Source organism: Poecilia reticulata, linkage group LG18 (genome assembly GCF_000633615.1).
Source record: "Poecilia reticulata strain Guanapo linkage group LG18, Guppy_female_1.0+MT, whole genome shotgun sequence".
Classification (NCBI taxonomy): Eukaryota; Metazoa; Chordata; class Actinopteri; order Cyprinodontiformes; family Poeciliidae; genus Poecilia; species Poecilia reticulata.
In genome coordinates this window covers 17,411,322-17,437,822 of record NC_024348.1, presented here as the reverse complement: position 1 = coordinate 17,437,822, position 26,501 = coordinate 17,411,322, and the positions used below count along the sequence as shown (strand labels likewise).

At 39.7% G+C, this 26,501-nt stretch overlaps 1 protein-coding gene and 1 long non-coding RNA gene across 4 annotated transcripts in view; both read left to right on the top strand.

Moving 5' to 3' along the window:
- Positions 1-6,020, top strand: part of LOC103480794 (B-cell scaffold protein with ankyrin repeats) — a 27,684-nt gene extending 21,664 nt beyond the window's left edge. For all 3 annotated transcript variants that reach the window (XM_017310513.1, XM_017310514.1, XM_008435972.2), the window contains exons 8-14: positions 1,528-1,710; positions 3,186-3,248; positions 3,403-3,584; positions 4,508-4,565; positions 4,663-4,692; positions 4,941-5,020; positions 5,136-6,020. In XM_017310513.1, coding sequence (XP_017166002.1) covers positions 1,528-1,710; positions 3,186-3,248; positions 3,403-3,584; positions 4,508-4,565; positions 4,663-4,692; positions 4,941-5,020; positions 5,136-5,159 — 620 coding nt within the window. In that variant the 3' untranslated portion in view covers positions 5,160-6,020. The remainder of the gene's footprint in view (positions 1-1,527; positions 1,711-3,185; positions 3,249-3,402; positions 3,585-4,507; positions 4,566-4,662; positions 4,693-4,940; positions 5,021-5,135) is intronic.
- Positions 6,021-20,330: 14,310 nt separating this feature from the next.
- LOC103480721 (uncharacterized) lies at positions 20,331-23,992 on the top strand. The gene is made up of 2 exons (XR_536155.1): positions 20,331-20,640; positions 22,962-23,992. It is a non-coding gene; the product is annotated as an uncharacterized LOC103480721 (long non-coding RNA).
- Positions 23,993-26,501: the final 2,509 nt, after the last annotated feature.

The following is a 26,501-nucleotide window of genomic DNA, read 5'->3' as shown; positions in this document are numbered from 1 at the left end:
TGAGACCCAAGCATTCATAACCTCAGATGTTCTTTGATCTATGTCATAGATGATGAGGTCATAAACAATGAGCTCACTGTAGTTCTGGGGAAATGTCTTGCTTCTGATGGTTGCTATGGAAACGGTCAAATCAGTTCTGCATGACTCAAACTATTAACCCTTTGCAACTGCATCACTTGATCATTCGAGGCGCCATGACAAACTTCAGAAGGGTATATTTCAGGAGGCTTGGGATTAAAACAGGGATTTTAATCTTTAAATATTAAATTTGGATTGACAATGGTATATTAAACCATTAATTTAAGAAGGATTTTTCATCGTTCTATCAGGTTTAAATTTTTGAATCATACTTGACTTAAAAATATCTTAAAAGTAAAATTAAATGTAACTTACAAACATTTGCTGCTGCTGTTGTGAATTGCGACAAATTTTGCCTGCTTGGACAAGAGCTACAAAGAAATACTTTTGGTTTAATAATTTTACATGTTAGCATAAAAAAAAGAATAAAGAATGATCCCTAAGAAATGGTGCTGCMGCTCCATAGTTGATGGGTTGTAAACGACCCATTAGAACACATTTGTTCTGTATGGTGCGGAAATGTAAACAATAGAACAGTGGTGTCAAACTCAATTTTACCGAGGGCCACTTCAGCATATTGGCCACCCTCAATGGGTCACATTGACGGTACAAATCAGGAGTGCCCAGGTGCAGTCCTGCAGACTGCAACTTTTAGATGCATCCCTGCTAAAACACCCCAGACAAAAGGTTGACTCCCTCATTCAGTTCTGTAGAGGCTTATAATGAGTCAATGATCCAGGTGTGTTAGAGAAGGTAACGCATATAAAGTTGCAGATGGTAGCTCTCGAAAACTAGACTGTGGCAGCCCTAGCATAAATGTATGAAAATACAATGTATTAAACACCTCATATTGTTAAATAACTGATTTTATGTATTGAAGTTTTGAATATTACATTTGAGTTTCCATGGATGTAAAATTACTGCTCAGTTTTAAAAATTACAATATTTAAATCAGTGTTAAAAGGTAAGAATCTGCACCTAATTATTTTTTAATATTATGTTGTTGTGGTTGTTGATTGTTGCTTTTCTTCCCGCTTGTGCATATCAGGACGCAGAATAGTGACGTTTGTCGAGTATCCGTGATGTTCAGGTCAGATGAATGCGACCTGGACATTAGGTCGCATTTGAATCGGACACATATCGGATATGGGTCACATTCGAAAGGAATCCAACCTGTGTTGTTCAGACTGTCATGAAAAGATCAGATACAGGTCGTATTATGTCAAAGACAATCGGAATTGGGTCACTTCAGGCTGCAGTGTAAACACAACCTAAGATTGATGGGCAGCAATGGTTCATCTCTAAAGGTCATTTATGACGTCTTTTCCTCATTGGCCATGCACAGAGATTTCACACCAATTGCTCAGGTGTGAATCAACAGTAGCACAAGCAAAATACATGCAGCAAAAACATTGTGTGCATTTGAGACTCTCTTCATCATGGTTGTAGGCAAACAGAGACAATGTGAGGGGGAGGACGAGGATCTCTACACGCCACTCGGGGTGGACGACGAATTGAATTCCAACTTCAAATCTGAAAAGACCTTAGACCTTACCAACCGTCCGCCAGCACCCACACCCAGACCTGAGTGCATGCAGCTGAAAGAGGGCAAGACCCCATACATTGCACAAGGTAACACCTTTTGTTGCCTGATTTATCTGCTTATGGATGCATTAAGAGATTCTTTTGTGAAGGAGTGTTTGATGCAGGAGGGGAGGAAGTGCCTATAATGTGCACCGCCATTGTCACTGGAGTGCTGCCGAACACGGTTAAGAGCCTTTTGTACGACGCGGTTTGTTTTGATTCCATAAACCACATGAGCATGGTCGCTCCCTGTTGCAAAACAAACAGGAGCGAGGCTACACAAAGACACGTTCGCCTGCGTCAAGAGCCCGCATGTTCCCTAACTGTTCAATTTCAGCTGCGTGAATATTTTATGAAGTCAAAAGATTGAGAAGTGACTGGTATTATTAAGGCTTATTAATCATTAAATCGGCTCCGACTTGTTTTGCAGATCTAAACACATGCTCAAAAATCAATTTTTATTCCCACAACACATTACACCTGTTCTTCACCTTCACCCGCATGCAGAACCTATAAGTAAGGATCGTAACTGCTCAGTGGACAAACTCTCTCATTCATGTGGCTTATTTTCTTTGTATTGAGCTTGCAGCATTTGCTGAGCCACTTCTGTTCCCAATGGAGCTTACAAAGCAAAACAAGTAATTGAGTGTTCGGAAGGATTCTCTGTCTCCAAACCATCCTCTCGGTAATACAGAGTGAAAGAGAGAGAGAGAGAGAGCGAGAGAGAGAGAGAGAGAGAAACAGACAGAGAGAGACAGAGAGAGAGAGACTGGGGCTACCACCATCTGCAACCAATCTTGAACGGGCCAAGGCCAAGTCAGCCAGAATAAGTCATTACACATGTTTTCCACCGTCCTCGCCTGTCCCCAGAGCGTACAAGAGAAAAGGAGAGGTTTCCATCTATTGAGACATTGCAGCTTTAAACCACAAGAGGATTCAGTCGTTAGATGGGAAACGAGAGACGAGGCCTGGGCCCGGATTAGGCAAGGAGCCAGTTACTAGATGCACAAGTGAAGTAGACTTTCCTTCCGTTTATATTTGAAGTCTAACATGGGAAATTAGACATCTAAATTAACTCTTTTTTTCATATAAAAAGGCCTTTTTTCATGCCTTTGCCTGTAAAAGAAGCCCTTCTTTGTAGGCTGCAATGATGTCAGATCATCTTCCAGGGTGTGGATGTGGAACCACTATCCAGCATTGGTCACACAGCTGCAGATGCATTGTATTTGACAGCTGAACAGTGTATTCTTTCATTCTGCTAACCAAAAGTATAATTTAATTGGTGCATAATTCAACCCAGGACTGTATCAGTCTGTATATATGCTTGCTTATACACACCAGATGCAAATATGTTAGCAGACTTAGTTGATGTATTGGTTTTTCTGTCCTTAGACTTTGTTTTTAAATGTAGTTTCTGGCTCCATCTTGTGGATGAAAAGCCTAATTACAGTAGAAACGGGATCTGTGGTGTGTTTTTTTTTTGTTGCTTTTTTTTAAACCAGGTTCTTGTTCTTTTCCTACAGTTTTTAAAAAGAAGAAAATACCCAGGGGGGACACTGATGTGTATTCACTTACATCTAAGCAGGGTGAGTGATGGGTTTCTCAGCAGGGCTCTGAAGTCAACATGGAAAGAAATTGAGTTTTTTTTGTGTTTTTATTAAAAAAAAAACAACAACAAAAAAAAACTGCACCACCCATTCAAGATTTGTCCATCTTTCATGCCGGTTTTGTGCACTGCAGCTCAAAGACAAGAAGGCAGCACCTCTGCCACCTACGACACCTTCGTACCCAATCAGATGCAGCGTGAGCAGCTGGCGGAGCTCCAGCAGAGGATAAAGACCGGTTCGCTCTCTATGGCCAAGGCTCCCAATCACATCAGCGACCAGCAGCAGGTCAAAAAGAGCGACGTTAACAGGCAGGAGGTAGGACTTCACAGCACTTTGGCTGGATAAAAAGAAACGTATCTATAACCTTGTCTGGCCCTTTCAGTAGAACTGCTGGCATTGTTGGAAAGTGGTGCAGAAAGCTTTACGTGTATTCGGTCAGACATCTTCTAACATTTAAACGGTTTTACATCATTTACGCGTTGACCAGAGGTCATTTAGGTGAAATGTAAGGCAACTACTACACTTATTAATTCTTACTCTGTTGTTTTATAAATCATTGAGCTCAATGTGCAGAATATTAATGGGAACACATGCAACATGCCTGGTTATTTAGCTACTGCAGCAACTTTACCAACAGATGAAATGTAAAACAAGAAACTATTAGCAGAATAAACAGAAGCAAATAATTTAACCAAGACAGAGTCGACGAGCCTTTCGTCATATTTGCATATGTTGTAGTGTGGCTCTAAGTTATTTTACATATTATTTTTATAAAATGTTTACTAGAGGAAATTAGTTGTATTTTTAAGAAACAATTTAAATGTATACTTTTGCTACTTTTTGTTCTATACATTGTTGATATTTCTGAGAAATTATGAGCATAAAGTAGTTCCCAACACAATAATAATAATCATAATGGAAATAAGTAAAATATATTACATATTTTTTGTGTCATTCTGCTTGGTAAATTGAAGGGAAAACTACTAAAAACAAAATGTTTACATTAAATCTATATTTTTTAAAAATAACTGCTTTGTTATCATTTAACTTATGAAGAGCACAGAGCTGAAAGCTGCAGAGCTCTGCTCTGCACACTGAATAAAAGCTCATAAAAGTTGATTAAGTGTCATTTTGAGAACGCTGCAACTACGCCGTATAAAAGCCTGCAAGCATTACAGACACTTCAGGGTGTCAAAAGGAAAGTTACGAGAGTTACGACGCTGTTTTTATCACCGCAGGAGAACCCGAGTCACCTGAGAGCCGGCGTCATCAACAACAAAGACGACTGTGTGTACGGTAAATATCCTGCCGTCCTTAAAGTTTTGGTGTCAGCACAGAGAGACTTTGTGCTCCAAACTGGAAGTAGAAAATGCCTTTCTTCTCTCCCTTGCAGATAAAATCAACAATGTTCACCTTACACCAAGTAAGTCCTTTTAAAAGCCTTATCTCGGAGAACAGTGGAGGCCTGTGTTTGCATGCCTTTGTAGTTCCTGCAGTCCCAGTTTTAGAGCTGGATGGATTTAATCCTCTGAGAAGGCCCGGGATTTGTTTAGTCAAATCCTCGGTGCAGAGTTTAGATGTAAAGAGTTTTGGCAGCAATAATAGGGGGGGTTTCATTTCCCAGAATTTACAGCTCTCTGCACGTTACAGAGTAATGTTCCCACCTTTCAGGCCATCAGGTGAACAAGAGTCGCGGAGGGAACCAGCCGTTTGACTCTGGTTTTAACACAAAGCCACAAAAAAAGCAGCAGGTAAAAAGTTAAATAAAACAAATCACTGTATTATTTACAGGCCTGTATATTTGATTTGATAAGTACAACTAATAAAGTTATAATTTTTTTAATTTTTGCTTTGTTTCTTTTGCAGAGCTTTCGGAGAGCTGACAAATGATGAACGTGCATGTCGACGTCATTTACGCAATATAACTTTTTTCACCAAAATACGCTTCTCTTCTTTACGTGGACATCCAACGAAACCAAAGTTTTCTGTTTTAGTTTCTATGTTAGGGGAATCGGCCAGTTTCTGAAAAAGGAAATCACACCCCACTGAATTCAGAGTTTTCACATTTTTTGTATGCATCCAGGGTTTTTTGGATTTGTTTAAATTTGGATTTTTCTTTTGCACACTTTAGGTTAGACTTAAAGGATTTCAGAACCTGGTAATGGCTCATTGATTTATTTATTCAAACCCTATATTTATTAGAGGGCATACCTTATTTTTACCATGACTATACAATCTTTAAAAAGTATTAAGTCACAATTACAAAGGTTGTTTATCTATGTCACCCATATCATGTTACAATATGTCTCATTTTAGAAGCTGTGGTATTTATGTAAATCAGGTAAAGGTACAAACAATAAATAAAATTTTATTTATGTAAAAAACACATCATATCTTTGCACAGCAGATTTTTATGCTGTTGTATAAAAATCAACATCTTCTGTCAAATTTAAATGTCTTTTACAAGTCAGTAGTAGTTATCTTGATTTCTGAATGGATTTTAATGAAGTTTGTCTCCTTCTATGTAAATTGTGGCATTTAATTACGCATAATTTCAATCTTAAAACTGAATATATTTAATGATTTTCTTTCATTATAATTTATTTATGATACTTCAAATGTACCACTGTGTCTACAAGTTGTATTTTTGAGGACTATTTTTGTTAATCATCAACATCCAAAATGTTAATAAATGTCGAACATGTTTCACATTTAATGTTTAACGAAGTAAAAGTAAGGTTCTGACCTTATCTGCACAATTACTGGACAACTATTATTGTGCAGAATTATTACAAATTTCCCGTCTCATTTTCTTTTTTCACCCGTTTAAGTGAGAATTATAGTCAAACACTTCAAAGCTTTCAAATATGAACTTCTGACATTAAAGGGGGGAAAAAAAGTTAGTGACCAGTATAGCTACTCTTCTATTTAATAACAGTGATCTCCCATCCATTCACACTTTTACTTGGATGCATGTGATGGATCACTGTCCTGCATAAAAATCTTCTCTTTTTTAGAGAATATATTCTCTTTCTCAAAGATGCAGATTTATTCTTCTTCTTAGAACTGGCAGCAGGTTTGGAAGTTGATTTTGAACCCATATCCAACCGTAAAAGGTCTAACCAGTTCATCTTTAATAATATCACCCCCTACCGTTACCAAGAGGTGTCCAAAGTGCCATTTGGTGCCCTCTGCCACCAGTTGACCAATCAGTGGTCCCGAGCTGTACCGAAGTACCGGCCCCTTATCTGGAGGACCTGAACCTCGTCAACATTTTATCATTAATTCGCTATTATTACACATTCCTACTATTGCAAACCTCAAGTTTTACTTTAACTTTAGCCCTCATGGCAAAAAAAAGAGTTTGGACACCAATGCTCTAAGAATTCAGGTTTATTCAGCTTGGAGTTTAAAAAAAATCCCTAAAAGTGACGACATGGTCAAAACAGTCACTTGCCTAATAATTGTGCACACTGTATATTAAACTATGTACAAATTATTGCCCTAAAACTGACATTTAAGATTAATCAAATGTCACAGTTTCCCCTCTAGAGGGAGCCACATCTCCAAACATTCCTCAGCGGCGACGTCGAGGCAAACCAACCATCTGGCGAGCGCAGGAGCACCTGCTGACCTCCTGTTGGCTAAGAGACAAGCTATGGAAAAATCCATCCATCCATGTTTATGAATGTAAGCGGCTACAGAAAGAAACACCCATGTGGAGGGTGAGAAGATCAGGGAACAGCTTCTTGCTGTGTCTGGCTGCAAACAGGAAGCATGTGTTCAGTTGCGCTTTGTATGGAGCCAGTACGTGTCAAAAAATGAATCCGTGAATGAAATGAAAAATGAAAAAAAAACTGCGTTTGTTTACTGTGATGAATACAAAAAAAAAAAAGAAGTGCTCACAGAGGGTTTTTCCTAAAGGTCAAAGAATTGATTTTGTGTTCAGCTCCCACAGGGAGAGCACCTGGATCGTCTGAACACACAGAGGCCTTTTTGTGCTGCATCAGACTCCACTGAGTCTAGGTGTTAAAAATCCAAGCTTGCCGTCATTTCTCAAACTAATTTCTCAAACAAATGCAGACACTAGCTCACTGGTGGAGCCCTTCCTGTGGCTGAATGAATGAATGAATGAACGAAAGGGTGGGAGCTGCATGGGGAATTCGGCGAATGTGCGGCTAAATCCGAGCCCGGTCTTGAAACCCAGGCAGAAGCCGAACCTCGTGCCAACAAAGCAGCTGGGTACACGACCGGGCACATTTTTCTGTTCAGCCATGCTCTTTGTGAATAATATGTATCAACGCCGTCCCCGTTCAGACCTGCCAGTTAGCCTTTGGAGATGATCCGGCTTCAGCACCCCGTGGCATCTCAGGCATATGTTTGCCCGTCGCCTGCTGAGCATATCTCAGCATCAGAAGCGGTGGAGGCAGAGGGAGAGGGAGCGAGAGAGAGAGAGAGAGGCTTCGGATCGAAGCGTATGCAAATATCCGAGGTCCACCGTGGGGGGACAGTCCCCCCCCAGCTGCAGAGGGAGCTTCAGCTGGCATGCGTGGCACGACGGTGAATACGTTTCTGGATGTGGGCAGTGCCGCTTCAAAGGCAGTCAAATCAAACGCAGGACAAACCCGCACTGTGTTTGCACTTTGACACCAATATCCGGATGTTTTCTGGAGCGCAATACCTCAAATCCCACTTGTTATTTAAGCTGGCCAAACAGATTTAAGTTATTTTAGAAACTGATGACCATTTCAATACCAAAATGCAATACTATTGTGTTTACTAAAATTGCCTCCTTACATTCTCGGACTGTATTATTTTGTTACGACTACGGGTGGACATTTATCATATTGTTTATCATTTATCTTGATAATATTTTGATATATTTATGGCCGCCAACTGCAGTTAAGCAATGATACAAATTTGGCCTGTCAAATTTAAGTTTATGGTCGAAATTTGGCAACATTTAAGGATTATGAATACTTTTACGAGACACTGCAAGAACCGAGCCAAGAAGTATTTTTATCTGGGTTCATGGAGGGCTGGAAGTGCTTTTGGAAGCTAAATGAAAGTTGAATTTACTGTCCTGCATCATGAACAGAAATTTTAAACATAAATGGATCCTCAATTTGTTTTTTCTTCAATCTCTATTTTCCACCATCAGGTTTGGTTGGGACCGGCAGGATTAAACGCTTCATGCATCAGCAATAACGTTACGACACATCTGTTAGGTGGTGATGGCCTTTATCAGCGGGAACATAAAAAGCCAAAAAGTTGTCGCTTCATATCCTAAACCTCTTTCATACTGCAGAAAAAAAAAAGCATTAGTTTAACTTATCAGGAGTAAGTAGTCTGTTGAGGAGGCGTGCATAAACAGGACCCTTCACCACCACTGTGCTGTGCACCTTTGCAGGAGCGTAACGCGAACTCCCTCACCCAGTCCCGCCTCCAACCTCGAGATTAGGGCAGAGGATTGTGCACAGCTGCTCCCTCAACATCCCAGATAAAAATCAGGCAATTTCACAGTCGGTGGCATTCTTTCATCCCCTAATCCACGAGCAGCTCACAGTTCAAGATGAACCTAACTGGGATGAGAACAAGCTTTTTGGAGTTGACCTTTCCAGACATGTATGGGTACAGCTGTACAGATGTTCAGTACTAGATCAAAAACAAATAGTGCAAATTGTTCTCGTCTCCTGGATTTATTTAGTTAGTAAAGTGAGGCAAAGATTAAATCTTTTATGACATCTTCTAATATTTTAGCAGTAGGTTGAACTGGTAAAACTGTGATCATACAACTCAGAGGTGCAATTCATTAAAGAAAAGGAATTGACAATTTCATGATGCACCAATACGGTTAAAAAAACCAGACTAATGTTGGTCAAGAAAACAGCCACGAAATTTAGTTAATAAGTCATATTTACAGAGTGACTGAAGACCAGAGTGCAAGAATAAACACCTTTCGACTCGTACCGAAGTAGTTTCTGAAGTGTTTTCATCTTCTCATCTGGACATTTCCGCAAAGAAATGCAACTTTGATGAAGAAGATCAGACATATTAAGGTTTTCAAAGCTATTTGTTTGAGGTGTATTGTGACTCCAGTGATTGCTGAGCCTCAACGAAGGAAAGTTGAAGTAACTGATAAAAAAGAAGAATAACAATCTTCAAAACTTAAACTGGACGAAATTAAATTACCATTTGAATTTTCCCACTTGACTGGTTTTCCTATATGCCAACAACTAGCATGTAAGTGTCGCATTCTGCTTGCAGGCTTCGGCTACAAAAGTTTCATGATATGCTAGTGCAGAGAAAATGTTGGGGGACGCATACGAATTCAAAGTAGGGCACCAAACCGACGAAAACAGCTGCAATCTGGTCAGCCTTCAACTAAACGCCAGTAAAGCCAGAAACTTTTCCTCGTGTGAAAATTAAATATTTTACTAAATTCAAAGCTTCCAGAGTTCAGTCTCTTTTCTTTTCAGAGTTTTTTAAATAACACTGACAAAATGTTTGCTATGAATTCAGCTCGGCTGTAGATATTCCAGCAGCGGACAGGCTTTAAACGTGGAAGACAGTGGAGAGATGATGAATCAAGGATGAGACAACAGATGGCGAATGGTTTCAATAATCATCGGGATGATAAATCAATAGATAGATGAAGTGTTTTTATGTATGGACGTTTTGCTACAGCTTTACAAAACACTGAGGGACAAATTCAATTACCAACACACAGGTGGAGTTTTACTTTATATGACATCAGCAGAGAGACAAGGCTGTTTAAATGTGCATTTATAACAATAAAACAAACGCATTTAATTAGAAAATATTTAACCAGAAAAGCAGCAAGTAGCTTTTGAAGCTCATTGCATGTACTCAAAAGTTTAAGCTACTTCCTGTTTACTCGTACGCAGCTGATTTCCTGTAAAAGCTTCACCATAAGAGGCCAACATGTACAGACTTCCTTTAAATGTTCTTTATTACTGTAGCATCGCCCCATCCTTCACAGAAACCTCCCCACCCACCACCCTCCTTCTCAAGTCATCCAGTGCACCTCTTTTCTCTGACCCCAACATCCATTTGCAGAGCAATTCTTCACTCAAGTTCAAACAGGGGACAAAAAGGTACTTCATGGAGGAAAAAAAAAGAAAAAGAAGGGCCCATGAATCAAAAGGCACGGAAATGGAATTCACTGTACAAACGCCGGGAGAATTTCAATGTCCGCCGAGGCACAGTGGAGCTCTGTTCGTTTCTGTTCGCGGGCAGAGGGGTGAAAGGAGCAGCCGCCGCAGCGGGGCACATCCATTCTGACAAGTCCTTATGCACACTCTGAAAAAAGGCCTGAGCCAGGTCTGTTTGTTTAAGAGGAAATGGACCCAGCTGAAGCTCCAACAAAATAACAGGGTCGTTTAATGGTTTGCGCCTCGACGTGTTTATTTGGCAGATATGAAACCAAATATAAAATGCTTCCCGCTTGCTGTGCATATTATTAAGAAATCAGGAAATTTCATTTTAGTATTTTATCTTCTCCCTCTCAATTTAAGCAGCAACTTTATTAACTGGTATTTAACTGGGAATGTGGCCAAACCACGTATGGAAAGATCATCACGCGAAGTGACAAAATTCAATGTTTCTCTCCGGACCTCGCTGATAAATTAAGGCAGCTGTGGTATTTTGCTTGCTTTTAGCTGCGATTTATGCAGAGTTTACATGTTTCTCATAAAGAGGGCAGCTCTCTCCTCAAGTTTTAAACACTGAGCACATAGTGAGCTACTTCAAAACGTCTGTTACAGATATCGACATTAGTAAATCATGTTTGTGAAAATATCCCACACCTCTGAACCCCTCAGATGCTCATCCAGACGAGATTAAAAAAAAAACACCAAAGTATTTTTGTCTAATTTCTAGTGCATATATCTTAGTACTTTTGAATTAAGACACAACCAACTTAAAAGTAACTTCACATTAGGATACAGAAGCTTATTTTAAGTCAATAATTCCTTGATATTGATGAAAAAGTTCTAGTTTAATTTGCAGATTATTTCACTTATAATAAGACATTTCTCACATGTTAAAGTTAATTTATCTGCCAATGGAACTAGAACTTTTTCATAAATATCAAGGAATTATTGACTTAAAACAAGCTTCTATATGTTGATGACAAGTTGCTTTCAAGTTGGTTTTGTCTTATTTCAAGTGTGATCAAATATATGCACTAGATACGAGACTAAAAATACTTGTTAAGATTTGGTGTTTTTGCAGTGAAGATGTTCTGGTGCAAAATGAATGGACAAAAGCAAAAATCTTTGTGAAGATACTTGCTGAATCTGGGTGTCAATCTCCACAGTGATAAAAGTCTTGGGCTGAAAGACCAATCAGAGAGGAAGATGCAATTTCTCCAAAGCAACATAAAAAGTCGACGGTAGTTTGTAAATACCCTCAGGGACAAAGTAATGTAGTTTTTTGGAAACATGGGTCTAATGAATCCAAAATTAAAGTGGAGGAAAAACAGGGAATGCTTTGAAGATGAGAAGCAAAGTTTTTCTGCTTCCTGTACATTTCCTTTGTTCATGCAACAGGTACTTTTGCAGAGAAGAGATTATTTATTCAGCCACTTTTTCAAAAAAGTCAGTCAGCACTGTAAGGCAAATAGATTTTATGATCCAAATGTTAACATCTCGGTGTACTTCATGCACTACGATGTCGACGGTGTAACGCTGCGTGTTGCCCCGACCTGGAAACCATTAAACTAAAGTTATGTATAAAATAACTGTTAGAAAAAATACAACCAAAGTGAAGAAATAGTTTCTTCCAACTAAAGGTTGGCGTGCTCTTTACTTGCATTCACACAAGTTGTTAGCAGCAGTAACTACGGATGGATGGATGGAAAGAAATGCACGAGCCTGCAAGCAATTACCATCATTTCAAGATTCCAGCGGGCAGGCTTATTTTTGCGCTACTTGTGTATCAAGAGATCAAACTCATTACACGTCTCCAAATGTAGATTCTAATTAAACACACAGTGAAGGATGAAAACAGCCACACAGGTTTCCTGATTACTTCCCGACTCCTTTTTGATCGAGAAACAGCGGCTAAATCCTGAGTGATGTGAAGGCCACGAACACCAGGAATGATCCTCTGACCTCATCCCAGCCTAGCATCTGCTAAAGGGCATAACTGCTCCATCCTGCGCCCCTCTATGACCCCTGGCCATTTGACAGTGGGTCAGAACTGACCAAACAGAGCCTGCCAAGCACCCCTGTCTGTGGGCCCCGGGCACCAGACTCGGGGGCCCTCGCTGGCCTCTTTGCTTTTTGAGGCTTTGGGAAGATTAATAGGCCTCCTCCGCAGAGCGCCTTTGTGAGGCAGCGCCCAGGCGTGTTCAAGCTGTCGGGTTTGCCGGAGACGAAAGGAGCAGCGGCTAATTCCACCGCAGGTCAGTTTGTCTGTTGCTGCTCTGCATTTCCAAATCGCTCGGAAAGGTCACATCCGGACCAGGAAACAGAACAAATATCAAACTCGGAGCAAAAATTGCAAACCTCAGAATTAAAAAAAATAATAATAATAATTTTACATCGGCCTTTATCTGCATGGTGATCGTAACCCAAAATGCCCAGCTGAACAAATCAAACACACAATCCAGTCTGCTCTCGGTTCAGTTTGGTTTATGGATTAATGCCGAAATCAACGACGACATTCATGCAAATGTACATATCATATTTGCACAGCCGCTTTCGGAAAGGGGTGCTAATCATACACAAACACTTGGGTTATTTTAGCCGAGCTGATTCGCTAGACTCATTTGAACACACAACGCTGTGGAAAAGTCTTTACCCTCTTACAGATTTCTCCGGTTTTGTTTGATTGTCATACCAAAGAATTTCAGATCAACAAATTTCACAACCAGACGTAAACAAACAGAATAAATACAAACAGCGTTTTTAAATGATAATCTCATTTCTTAGGGGAGACAAACAAGATCTCTGCCCTGTTAAAACATAATTTAACTGGTTCTTATTGGAAACCGGAGAGCAATACAACTTCCTACAATTAGGATTTGTTACTGTCAGACCTGAAAAATTACTTAAATGTAACATCTATGTCAAAATGAAGTAGGCCATAAGACAGTGGTGTCAAACTCCAGACCTTAAGGGTTGGTGTCTTGCAAATTTTATATGTCTCTCTGCTTCACCACACCTGGCTCCAATATTAGCTCGTTAGCGGAACCCTGCAAGGCTTGACTGCATGCTAGTGAAGCAGTTTCACCATTTTAATTCAAGTGTGAAGGACAACGGACACATCTAAAAGTCGTGGGACTCTGGCCGTCGAGGAATGCAGTTTGAAACCACTGCAAGATCTTAAAACATAACATACCTAAGTCTAAAAAAAGAACCCCGAAATTTCAGGAACAGATGAGAAACATTTACATCTACGGGTCTGGAAAGAGTTACAAAGCCATTTTTAAAGGCCAAGACGCACTGGATCCACGTTAAAGTTAATGGGGCCTCGCAGACCGCCAACAATTCCCTGCAACTACGTCTCCCGACTGTCCGACTAGGCAGCAATTTGACGAGAACGTCATGAGTGTGGCAAAGTAAAACACATCTGCTTTGGGGGAAAATACAAACTAGGATCTTTTACCCACAAAAGCAGCAGTGTGATTATCCATGGCGGGACCTCGAAAGTACAGAAAAAGATGAAAGAGTGAAACGATGACCTTGCTTGAGCAGGTTAGATTTTACTGCCGGTCCGGTTTGTGCTTATGCAGGTGGATTTCTGGTACATTAGCCTGGCCATTGCCTTCCTACACAATTACACCCGATTCCCATCTCTCTTCAGTGCTCTGTCTGGTATTCCTCCCATTGAAGTGGATTTGTCTTGTAGAATTTCAACCGAGCCAACCAGCAAACAGAAGGAGAAGTTGTGAGCGATGACGTTGATTTTCTGCGCCGTTTTAGAATCGTAGTTTGTTTGTAGTTTTAGCAATGGCTAAACAAAGCCACTCATTCCAAATATCGAACTATCATTAACAACCGCCTCGTTCGGCTCAACACTACTCTCTTTGCAATTGATGACGGTTGTGTGCAGCGTTTGCAATTTCTGGTAAGCTTCATAGCATCCAACTAACGCAGCACATACACCATGGGCAAACGTTAGCAATTGGGTAAAACTTCAACAGAGTCCACATCTCCAGCAAGCAATTGTTTCTGAATAGTCAAAGGTCCAGACCCTCCATACAAAGCAAAGTGTAGAACAAGGGCCTGGTTCAGGCTACAGGTACATACTCTCACAAGAATACTGGATTTTGCAAGTGAGTTGCTTTGTACAGGTACCATCATGTTGGAGTCAGGACAAAAAAGTCGGATCCAAGTGTAAAGAGTTGGACACAAGCGGTGTGTGTTGGCCTTAAGGCCTGAAGCTTCCAGAGAACCACAGTGAGAACTACTATCCACAAATTAAGAAAACATGAAACAACCTTCCCCAAGAGTGTCCAGCCTACCAACAACATCAAATAAGAACTGTAACCCTCACTTGGTCAACATTCATGATTCAACAAGAGACAGGACAACACTGGCAGTCACGGAAGCATTCCTAAAACAAAATAACTCCTGACCAAAAATAACAGAAATGTCTTGCATTTGCCAAAAAAAAAAAAACATCTTAATGAGCCAAGACTTTATGGAAAATATTCTGTGGATTATTGAGGCAGAAGCTGCACTTTCCGGATGGTGTGTAAAATCTTCACACAAGATTTCAGAAAAGAACATACGAGCTGTTTAACAATGTGGTGGCAGCATGATGGCCTGGTTCTGTTTTTCTTCTTCAAGACCTGGACATGATGTAACTGATAGAGCCATGAATCCTGTGAAGGCGAATGAAGCAAATAGAAGGTTTTTTAGGGTGAACTAGTAAAGTTTTGGACTGTAGGGACCTTGTAGAAGCATTTCATGATTAAAAACTCTCCAATGTAGCTGAATAAAAACAATTCTGGAAAGACGAGTGGGCCAAGTATTCTTCCACAGCGATGTAAATAAATTAATTGCCATTTATCGCAATCATTATGGCAGGTATTCCCACCAAAGGTGGTACAATTAATACATTTTGGGGAGCAATTACATACATTATACAGGAACGGGTTGCCTTGGACTGCAATTTATCCATTTCCCTGGACAAATTAATTAATCATTTGGGAACTTTGTATTCACTCAGGTTATCTTTGTCCAAAAATTAAATGTTTGACAATCAGAAACACTTGACTGTGCCAAAAATAATAAATAAAAAAATAGGGGAAAACAGAAGCGATTAGACCAAAGCTGGTTTGATACAAACCAAATAGTTTTTCACACCAACTTTGAATGTTGAGCTGAAAATGTTAGAATATTTTTTTTCCTGCATTTTATGCAAAAAAGCTTTTGGGCTGAAACCATTTTAATGATTTTTCTTCGCACTTGGTTGCAGGTGAGGGCCTTTTGATTCCTGTCATGTCACGCCTCCAGTAGTGCAGCCACCAATAAAAGCCTCTTTTACCCTTGCTCTCTCCCCTTACCCTCTCACACACACTGAGAGTGCACGCACGCACACACACACACACACACACACACACACACACACACACACACACACACACACACACACACTAGCTGCTCCAGGTGCCAGGGTGTGAAGAGATCAGCCAATCCCAGGCCTCATCTGAAGCTGGATGGTGGCCATCGTGTTATTAAAAGCTACGGGTGAGCTTTGCTGCTCGCCTTTTCCTCTGCGCTCCAAACGATTTATGGGGAAAAAAAAAAAAAAAAAAAAAGACTTATGAAACAAAACAGCGTTGAGAAGAGGGTATGCTTCCCAGAGGGGGGAAAATAAATTTGAGTTTTCTGTTAGTTGTCTGATAAACAGCGCACTGAATCACCGCTACCATCCATTTTCATGAGCTGATAAGGAACCAGCTTATGGGTCATGATGGCATGATTGATGTCTCCATCTCGCTGCTCTTTGTGTCCAACAATAATTTCCAGTGATATTATTTCCATAAACATCATTAGGAGACAGAGTCGTTCCATCTCCTCAATCAGGACTACTGGGAAAGCTGAAGTGCCTTTGATGAGATGAGATCACATTTTAGAGGGAGCCGCTTTACTCCTCGCCTGTAGCCAAAAACAGCCCTAATTGTGTTTTGTCCCATATGTGAATTATTATTAACGGCGATTCATTTACTACACTTCCTTTGCCAATTTCCTAAATTAAAAAAATAGCATGTTGAGATTTACAGCACCTCACCCCCTTTCCACGCTCATTTCCAGCACCAGCTTCCAGGGTAGCTATGGCAACTTCCAATCATCAAGGTTGGTGGAGCCTGCTGGCCGTGTGCTTGGCGCGAGGCTCTGAGAGGCGCAGGTGGAGCACATATGGAACAATGGCCTAGTGGAGGGAAAAAAAAAAAAAGAAGCACCCTGCCCGTCTGCATGTGCCAGCAGTGCCCATTTTAATCCCAGCGTTACCTTCTAGTGCTCTCTGATGGAGATGTTCGGCTGCAATCACTGCGTCCGACCAGCGCTGGGCCTGTGCCAAACTTCACTTCACAAAGCCAGAAAAGTCTCAGAAAGTCATGCATCCACCCCCTTTTAGATTATTTACCATTACCGAAGCAGTGATGGCTTTTCCAGATTCATAATTACTAGTTTCCACCGAATATGCCTTATATATATACATTCGTGGCCATACATACGTTGCGCATTAATGACGTTTGCGGCCCATATGGCTCGTAATGGGAGCAGTAATTTTATGGAAATCACCAGCATGTGTGGTAAATAAATCAATCATCCAAGAAGCCTTATCTATCACTGCACATTTTAGCAGTCAGCTCCATGTAGGTTAATTAAAGCACAATGGCCGAGGAGAGGACCTGGCACCCATCCTGCTTATGTTTAAGCCTTCTCAAGGCCTGCTGAGCTGAAGCTCTCTATAGCCAGATGAAATTTGCCCATCTATCCTCCCCCCATCCCTTCACTCAGTGCATAAATCATCTATAAGGGCCTCAGCGTCGACCCCAAATTCCACGAACAATGATATTTGTTCACAAACAACGCGCATGGCTGCTTGTCAGACTTCAAAGTGCAGGCTGTGTTTCTCTGGGCTTTATGTGCGGACTTTATAATGTAACAAAGACTTTTCTTAAAGTCAATTTATCTGGTTTTGGAACAAATCCATTAAGTTTTAAGATGAGTTTTTGGTAATGTGTGCCACTGCTAATTAGCGATTTTGTTTAGTGTGAGCCCTGAGATAAGTACAAATTTCTGTGAAGTGCAGTGATGGAAATTTAATGTATTTTATTCTTTGCAATACGCAAAATATTTGATAAGTAAAAGTTCTAATTGCCTAACATTAATGAAGTATTTGAGAAAAACAAGCAAGAAAAGCTAAAAAGTAAAGTCAGAAGATCTTTTGTGTGTTTTTTTTTCTAATAAACATCTGAGCTAAAATGCATAGATCTCTTCAATGATGTGGCTAATCAACACTATTATTTCATATTTGTAGCCATAAAACTTGGGCAGAACATTTTGTTCTTCTGTGACACATTTTAAAGTGATGTGATTTTCAAGCCCTAATATGTCCTAAATACTTTAAAAGTCAAGCAGATTAAAAGTACGTTGTTAGACGGTTCCACTAAAACAAACCAAGTTTTTCATTAATCAAGTTTCTTTGTATTTCAATAACAATTCAGTTCAAAGTGCTTTACAAATTACATATTTAGAAATATTTTACAAACATTTACTCAGTTAACTGTTTTCTCTCAGTTCTGAAATGTCGTTAGCAGAGCTAAGGTTATCAGTTTTGCTAATCAGAGCTAAGCTAACACTAGCAAAGCGCCAACCCATTGTGACAAAATGCAGCATCTGTCTGAGAATTTATGGCACTAGTGTTGAGATTAATTTAATTATAAATGAGTATGTTTAAAGTGACTCAGATTTATTTTTGGCTTTTATCGACTGTGAGAGTTGTTTTTGCTCAAACATTAGAAAACGTTCAGTGCTCTTTCAGACCCTTTTTCTTTTTCTGAAAGCTCCTTAAGTCCCATTTTATACTACAAGCAACATCATGTTGCACTATAAGCATTTTTTTTTGTTTACAAACTCTTAAAACTAATTATTAGCAGTCTCAGAATTCATCCTGGCAATTTCCTAGTTTTGGAAGCCAAAGCTAAATCAACATGAGCCATGCTCAAGTACAATGTCTAAACAAATTCAACTTTCCTTGGGAGATTCAAAGAACAACATTTTACGTTTGTCACTTTTAACTGAAACTGTGACTTTTCTTTCTCCCAAATTCATGAGCTAAAGAACAGATTTTATCAGGTGTTTGCAGTAGTAGGTCAGCAAATTTCCTGTTTGCAACTCTGAAGGACATGAAGAAAACTTTTTTTTTTTTTTACGGTGTAAGCACCTGTCCTGTTGCAAACAGAAACAATGAAATCAAATTAACAGGTTTTATCACTCAAAAGGATAATCTGGATAAGTAAACAGAGGAATTATTAAGATGAAGATGATCTGATTCAGCAAGGGAGGAACAAGAGGCTTTATGTGTTTGATTACAACACCATATCATCATATCAGGTTATTCTCTATAAATATGTTTACTACCATATTTCCTAAAGGAAGAGATGTTTGTTCATTTATACATGAATAAAGATTTTCTTGGATTAGATATGGAGCCTAACAATACATTTAAAATGTGAATTGGCTATCTACTTTCATAACATTCACTGTTTAAAATAATCTCTTACCCAAGCAAATTGACATAAACTGTCAATTCGGTTCTTTAGGGTGGCTGAGAACATGTTGAGTTCAGGTTTGGTGTATTGCATTTCACAGGTTACCAAAATGAAAGCTAATGGCTTGTAGTGCTTACCAATAAAATTAATGTTAAATAAATATTTTTACCTGGCTGGCAATAACAGTAGTTGCCTTTGCGTAGGCCACTTAGATTTTTCACTATGTGAGATCAAGTAGTTCTCCATATCCAGGTCAGAAATGTTCAGCAACCTAAGCAAACATAATTCAGACAACATATTTAGCATCTGGTATGAGTCTAGTTAATCAATTAAATCTCTAGTATTATTTGAATACTGCCCTATCCTCACAAAGTATCAAGATAGATTTGATGTTTCAAACATCAAATCTATCTAAGAATAATCAAGTCAACTATAAAATTCTGCAAGCAATGCTCAAACCCACTGTAACAAAAATAGCAATTTTGGAGGATTTAAGAAACAAAAGTCAACTACTGTTGATTTTTGTTTTTAATTTCCAACAACAGTTTGGACTCGTTAGCCAAAGTTTTTGTTGTACAGGAACTGCTGCTCTAAAAATAAATGTTACTTTTCTTTTTAAAAGTCTTTCATAGGCTAACAATACACGACAGTTAACACCTCCATGGTTACACCCATCTTTATTTAATGTTATTTAAGAATTGGAAGTCAACTAGGCATAGGACAAGTATAGGACAAGACTCTTTGCAACTACGTCACTTAATCATTCAAAGCGCCACGATGGACATCGGAAATGAGGGTCTGAAGTTGTTTTTCCTAGTTATTTTTGTCAGTTTATTCATAGTTTCTTCTTGTTGGAGTTAAGCTAATTTGTTTCTGAGCGTAACACACCCGGTTGGGGTTCATAGACGGCGGTGTTTACTAGCTACTTAGCTAGAAACTAGCCTAAATATCACATATAGTGATAGCTTCTAAGCTAGCTAGTTTCCGACCCGTACTTCCTGCGGTCCTCCTGATGTGTTGATTAATTTACCGACTTTGCCACCACATGATTTATGTCACTATCATAATCAGCGTCTCCCCTTACACCGGAGAGGCATTAAAAGCGTACAGAAAACGAGAGCTAACCAGTTTTTTTTTCGTACATGCTAGGCTACTTGATGGCGGGGCTTTGTTTCCATGGTTACTATTAATGGTTAGAGGTGCGTAACTTCTCCATAATGCAATATTTGATATCTTTGTAATCATCCTTACTTATAAAGCATATGAACATTAATCTTCTCACCTTGTAAAAAGCATTCGCTGCAAATCCGCGGTTACACCGAGGACTGCCAGTCATTATGAATGACGGCTGCTTTCCATCGTTCCTTTAAAAGTTATACAATAAAATGACAAGTTTTGTTTTTAGCCAACCGCGCAGCACCCTGTGACCATTTTAAAAGTGAAATCACCTAAGTAAAAGCTATATTAGGACACCACGTGCGTTTTTTGACAGGCTTTACAGTTGTTTTTGACGTCCATCATTGCGGAGGGGGCGGAGTTTCGAAGAGGGTGACGTCACGTGCAAAGCCCGCCAGAGCTTTCTATGTGGCCCTCTCGATTCTAGGCTAAACAGTAAGAGTGCTTAAATATTATGTTATCAATTTAATCAATGTAGTTTATATCTGTTTACTGTGAAATTACATCAATCAGTCCCTTCAGTTCCTTGAGAATTATTGTGGAAATCTATGCAAAAATCAACAAATCCTCACACTTTTTTGCACTATAATTGGGAGTTTATTGCAGATGTTTCTCAAAACTTGTCAAAAACTTTCTTACTTGTGCTAAATATCTACCACAGCCTAAAATTATGTCAGATTATAGTCCAAGACCTATACAGCGAGTAATAAAAAGTTGCATACCATCATAAATAAGTTCAAATATCGCAAATATTTCCAAATCAGTAGCACAAACACTTTGATTTTTATTGCAAAAAAAATTACGCAATCCTAGAGAGACTGAAAAGACTTTCAATAATATTTAATTTTAGCAATTGATTAATATATTAACAGTTTGTGAACAGGTTTTATCAATACATTGTGCCACAACCGGCCCTTTAAGAGCATTCATGATCCTGATTTGACCCAAAACGAAAACGAGTTCGACACTCCTCATCTATAGGAACACAATTTGCAAAAGGAGTTATGTAGCCACTCCATATTTAGAGCAAATACATTTACTTTGGTTATCTAAACATGAGCAGAAGCTATATTACTGCAAGGTTGTTGAATTTTTTCCTCAGTAATCTTCTATAGGCTAACACAATCTTCCAGAGTTGGTTTGTACTGGAAAGCAATTAAAAAGAGCTTTCAGTTGGACATTAGCATCATCCCAATCTCATCGCCTAAGTTGGCAGGCTCGGAGTGAAGGCACCCGGCCGATACGACTTCTCGTGGCCCTCGGCTGTCACTGATAACAACTGTATCTCATTATCCCGTGTGTGTCGGGGCCACGGAGGTAGTGGCAACCGTAAACACCATCCTCCTATCCCACCACAAAGGCCTGTACGCCGACAAAAGGCGCTCACTGAGCCTTGAACCCAAGCCAATTTCTCTGTTCTTGTTGCCATGCACAGCAGATGTCTGAGAGAGTCTGTGGAAGGTTACTAGGTTCTTTTAAACCTAGTAAACATGGAGCTGGTGTCTTAAGGCATCTATAATCTGGAGCAAGTAGAGGCATTTTGTTTTTTTTGCCGTTTGTTTTGTAAAGACCTTTTCAAGCAGGAATCACAGAAGCGAGTAAAAAGACGACAGAAATGATTCGTAGAGTTTGCTCTGTGAGGCTTAAACTGGACAAATTTTAGTTCAAGTGAAAATATAGAGTGAATACAATATAATGTGATTAAAATAGAGCATCTATTTTAAATTATTCTCTCAGTAGGTTTGATAAATAATTTCTCTCTTTTTTGTTTTTTACAATTATTTAAACAGAAAAAGAGATTCCCCTGATTGATGTGATGAAACAAAAGATGGTGGAACTGCAATATTTTTCTTGTTTTAATTTATTTGTTCATTCTGTAGAATGATTGTAGCAACAAGATTTTTAGTCACAGCCTATATTTTTCTTTCCATTATACAATTCTTTCCCCCAATTTTTTAATTCTTCCTCCTCCTATTTATTGTAATTAAGCATTATTACTTGATTAATTTAGATATTTTTCTGTTATTTTAATTATTTAAACTACTCCAACAGAACCACACTTGCAACTAGAAGCAAAAACAACCTTAATTAATCTTTTTTTTTTACTTGAATTTTTTTGTTTGTTATTATAAAGCTTGCAAACCTCTAGAGTTTAGTTATACATATTTTAATTAGGCTTTAATTTACCTTATCTGCACAAAGGTGACTCACGCAAACTAGCACCAAAGGAAATTCATGTTACGGACAATTGCAATCAACAACTTGTGTCATATATATATAATTTTTTTTTTAAGTTAAAGAAATGAATCATTACCAAGTGCAGTACCTTTGCTTTTATTAGAAAATCATATAGATTAAATGTTAATCATAGCTAGCTTCATACCAGTGTGTTTCTGCCAACATGCCAGATGGACCATTAATGAGAATAGCACGAGGATCTTAGTCTATACACGGATATGGAGATGCAACAACAAGCATAACACCACACTTGGCTTCCAAAAACTGTTATTTATTTAGACAGAAATAGTAAGAGATGATCATTGCACACATGCACATGTTTTTTTTTTGTTTTTTTTCCTTCTTTCCCGAAGTCAAAGAGTATGTGCTAAAAATGTGTGCGATCTCTGCAATGTTGGATGAAAGCCTGTTTTCGGATGTTTTCACAGAGTGGGCTGCCACGAGAGACTTGGAGAAATTGGAGGCAACACCTGTCACACACACTCAGCATCAGATATTAACATCCGTCTCTTTTGCAGGTCTGCGAGGAAGAATAATTGCTCTTGTTTAAAAACCTGCCTATTAGCGCTAACCAGGTTATACGCCGGACATCTGTCTGAGAGAGTCGACAGGCGTAATTGACTTCCATCATATCCCGGTCGTCTGAACGGAAAAGCGGGTCGGGACGGCGAGCGTTGCGTCGTCGGTTTGCTTTGGCTTCATCACGTGGAATTGTGCGAGATGAAAACGGCACACATATGCCCGAGCGTGGAGCTCAGTGGCATGTTATTGGCACGGTGTTTTCATCAGGTCTGATAACATATGTTTGGAACTCAGGAGGCTCTGGGCAGGGGGGAATAGCGCTGTGTTTGAAGTCAAACCGTCGCATTAAGCAGAGAGAAGCGGCACAGTTGTGTGGAGATGCTCTCTTGTTCAAAGGGATGGGAAAGGAACAGCTCCGGGGAGCGTCCAACATCAAGAGCTGACCCCGGCACCGTTTCCTCGCTACCTTCTGCCTCGCATCCCACAGCCGTATGCTGCGATTCCCAAAGACCGGCAGGCCCGTGCCATCTGGCCTCACATCGGATTCCCCGGACACATATTGGGAATCCAAAGTATGCCACCTCCCTGCCTTTCCCTTCCCTCTGTGCTCTCTCCCTCTGGGTCGTCTCTGCACCTCCACTTCATCCCTGCTTGAGTGCTGGCTCGAGTGGAAGGGGTCGGCTCTCCAAGCAATCCCAGTTGCCCTTTTCCTCTATAATCCTCTCGTGATGGGATCCAGGAGGAGCCCTTTAAATTCGCAGGGAAACGGTCAATACTTTTAGAGATGAAGGAAAATCCCCAGAGAGTTATCCACCAAGGCCTTAAAGTTGATTTTGGCTTAACCGCCGCTCATTAAACAGCATTCAGTTCTCATTTTCATTAAAAAGTCAAGATTTAGCATCACAATGTAGCATGAACCGAGTCTTAAACTTTGAAAAGACTTTTTTACTCTGCTGCCCACTTCCAATTGGCTGCATAATTTTATCCTGTAAGCTAAATAAACCAATACTTTAGCCAAAGCAAAGCATTAATCTAGTCTCCAAATAATCATTCTTTCTGATAGTGTAAACCTTGGGTGCCCAAGGTGCGGCTCCGGTCCCATTTGCGGCTCTCTGATGGATTTTGGGTGGCCTAAATTGAGCAAATATGTCCTCCAACCTGAGGTGGTCGATGCAGGTGGAAACGTTTTCAACACATTTTACAGATAAAGAAAACATTAGGTACATTTATTAAAGTTTTTCCATTCATCTTAATTTTGGAGAAACTAGGTCAATATTGGTGGCTCTAATTCCCCTCAAAAGCAAATCTTACTTCTCTGAAAAAAACAACCAACCCCCAAAATTTAGAAACTGTGGGCCTTTTTTATGTTTTGTATCTATGATTCAGACATCAGTTTTCTGCAAAAATCCAACTATTTTGCTCATGTTAATAACAGCTAAAATAGAAAGTCTGTTTTGAAAATATTATTTAAAAAGGTAACATTTCTTTGGAAACTCTGATTGGTTAGCTTTAGGCTCCCTTCACCTCATGGCATCTTATACACCATACATGACATAAAACATGACTGACAGGCTCCCATCGCAGCTCCATTTTATGTGAAATTTTGTTTCCTGTGTTTGATCCGAATGTCAAAGAAAAACAGCATCTTTCCAAGTAACTGACTCAACTTTGTTTTGCTCATCTGAAAAAAAAGAAGTATTTTGATGACACCTGAAGCTTGAACAAACCCCCCCAGTGAGGCATCAATTTATTATATTATAGCCTTCATGTTGACCCGAGTACCGAAGCATGATTGATGTTTTCAAAGGCAAACTTAAGAGTTTGATTTCTAACCGACTTTCAGTAATCAAGGTGATTTATTCCTATTGTATTACACTTTTAATTTGATTTCATTCATTATACTTTTGCCTTAATATCTTTTATTAAAAAATTAATAAACATTGAGCTTTGAATTTCATTTTATTTCCCCCCATTTGTCGCTCTAGCTTTAACACTCATCTGGATTTTTGAAATTGTGCTTCTTTAAATTTTTAGATTTTCTTCCCATCATGACATTAACTGCATTTCTTAGTCTTTCAAACATCTCATTTTGTTAACCCTACATATCTATGCATGCGTTTCCTCTTCTTTCCCATTTTTCTGTTTGTTTTGACATTGTTAGATTAGATAATAGAGCGCTCCAAAAATGATCAGACTTTATTTCCAGTGGGACCGGTTGAGTTATGCACATTAAAGCCATTTACAGTGGCTGATGGTTTGATATGACAGCTTAACATTGTTATAGTACTCATTGGGTTGTTTTTTTTGGAACAATTCTCAATAGCCTGACCTCCTTTCAGAGCGCTGGTTGCAGTGAGAAAGTGTTGACAGACACACTCACAAAGGAAGAAGAGGCTCCAGGAAGAGAGCAGTGGTGGGCCGTGCAGCATGTTCTGTAGCACTGCCACAGATTTCACACTCCTTTTGTGCGTCTCTTTCTCTTCCTCTCCTCTGGGCGTCGCCGCAGTGGGAAATTCAATTCCCTAATAACTGGGGAATCAAAGTTGGACAGCACCACTGCTGAGACTCATAAAGGGAGCAGTGGAGTGGTCGGCCATTCATTCGTGCAGCCCCATTACAACGTGCACCAGATGGACACTGCACGTCACCGTGTGACATCTCAAGACAGCCGCAGCCGCCTGCCTGCCCGGCGTGGAAAAGATGAAAGTTGCGAGGAGGACGGGAGGCAGGTTGTGTCAAGCAGAGACGGATCTGATCAACAACTGCACGGAGACGAAATCAAAGTGGTCGAAGCATGTGGCGTGAGGCATCTGGTATTCCAGCAAGCAGAAGCTAGCGTGGTGTGCCAATACGTTTTAGGGGGAAGAGCTGCCTTCCCCCATTCGGCGGCCTCAAGCGAGTGGAGAGACGCTCCTTGGTGGTGTTTTAAATCCACATGGTGTGTTTTTTTTTTATTATCTTGAAATGGAGGAGGAGGAGGGTGGGTTAAAGCTAAACAGGAAGTGTATTCAGTGTGAAACTGAAAACAGGCGATGAGACAAAATTTGTGGTTAGATTCTGATCGGAAGGATTTTCAGGTAATTACCCTGCATCGGGGTTTGGTTGCCACCGTGGTTTGTTAGCATGGCAATTTATATTTTACTTGTTTATAAGATTTGCTTTTACGTTTTTAATTATAAAACTCTTGGTGTCAGTTAAGGTCTTGCAATCTGGAGTAAAATTACCACAGCTTCAACAAATTATAGTATTAAAGCAGGAGTATGTGATCATTACATTTTTTTTAATGTTCTAATATTTTTAATTTGGTATGAGATAATGTGTGGGGAGGAAAAACATCAAGCTCCTCTGCTTTACCTCTAATCACTTGCTGTCATGCCACTCAGTCAGAAACAACCAATCAGAGCCAGGGGGAGGGACTTAGTGCTGTCAATCATCCTCATGTACAACATTCAGGCTCTTCCTTGCTCTCTGCTACGCTACAGCTGGTCCACCAAAATGGAGCCTGCCATGAAGGCTAAAGCTAGTTAGCATGGCCA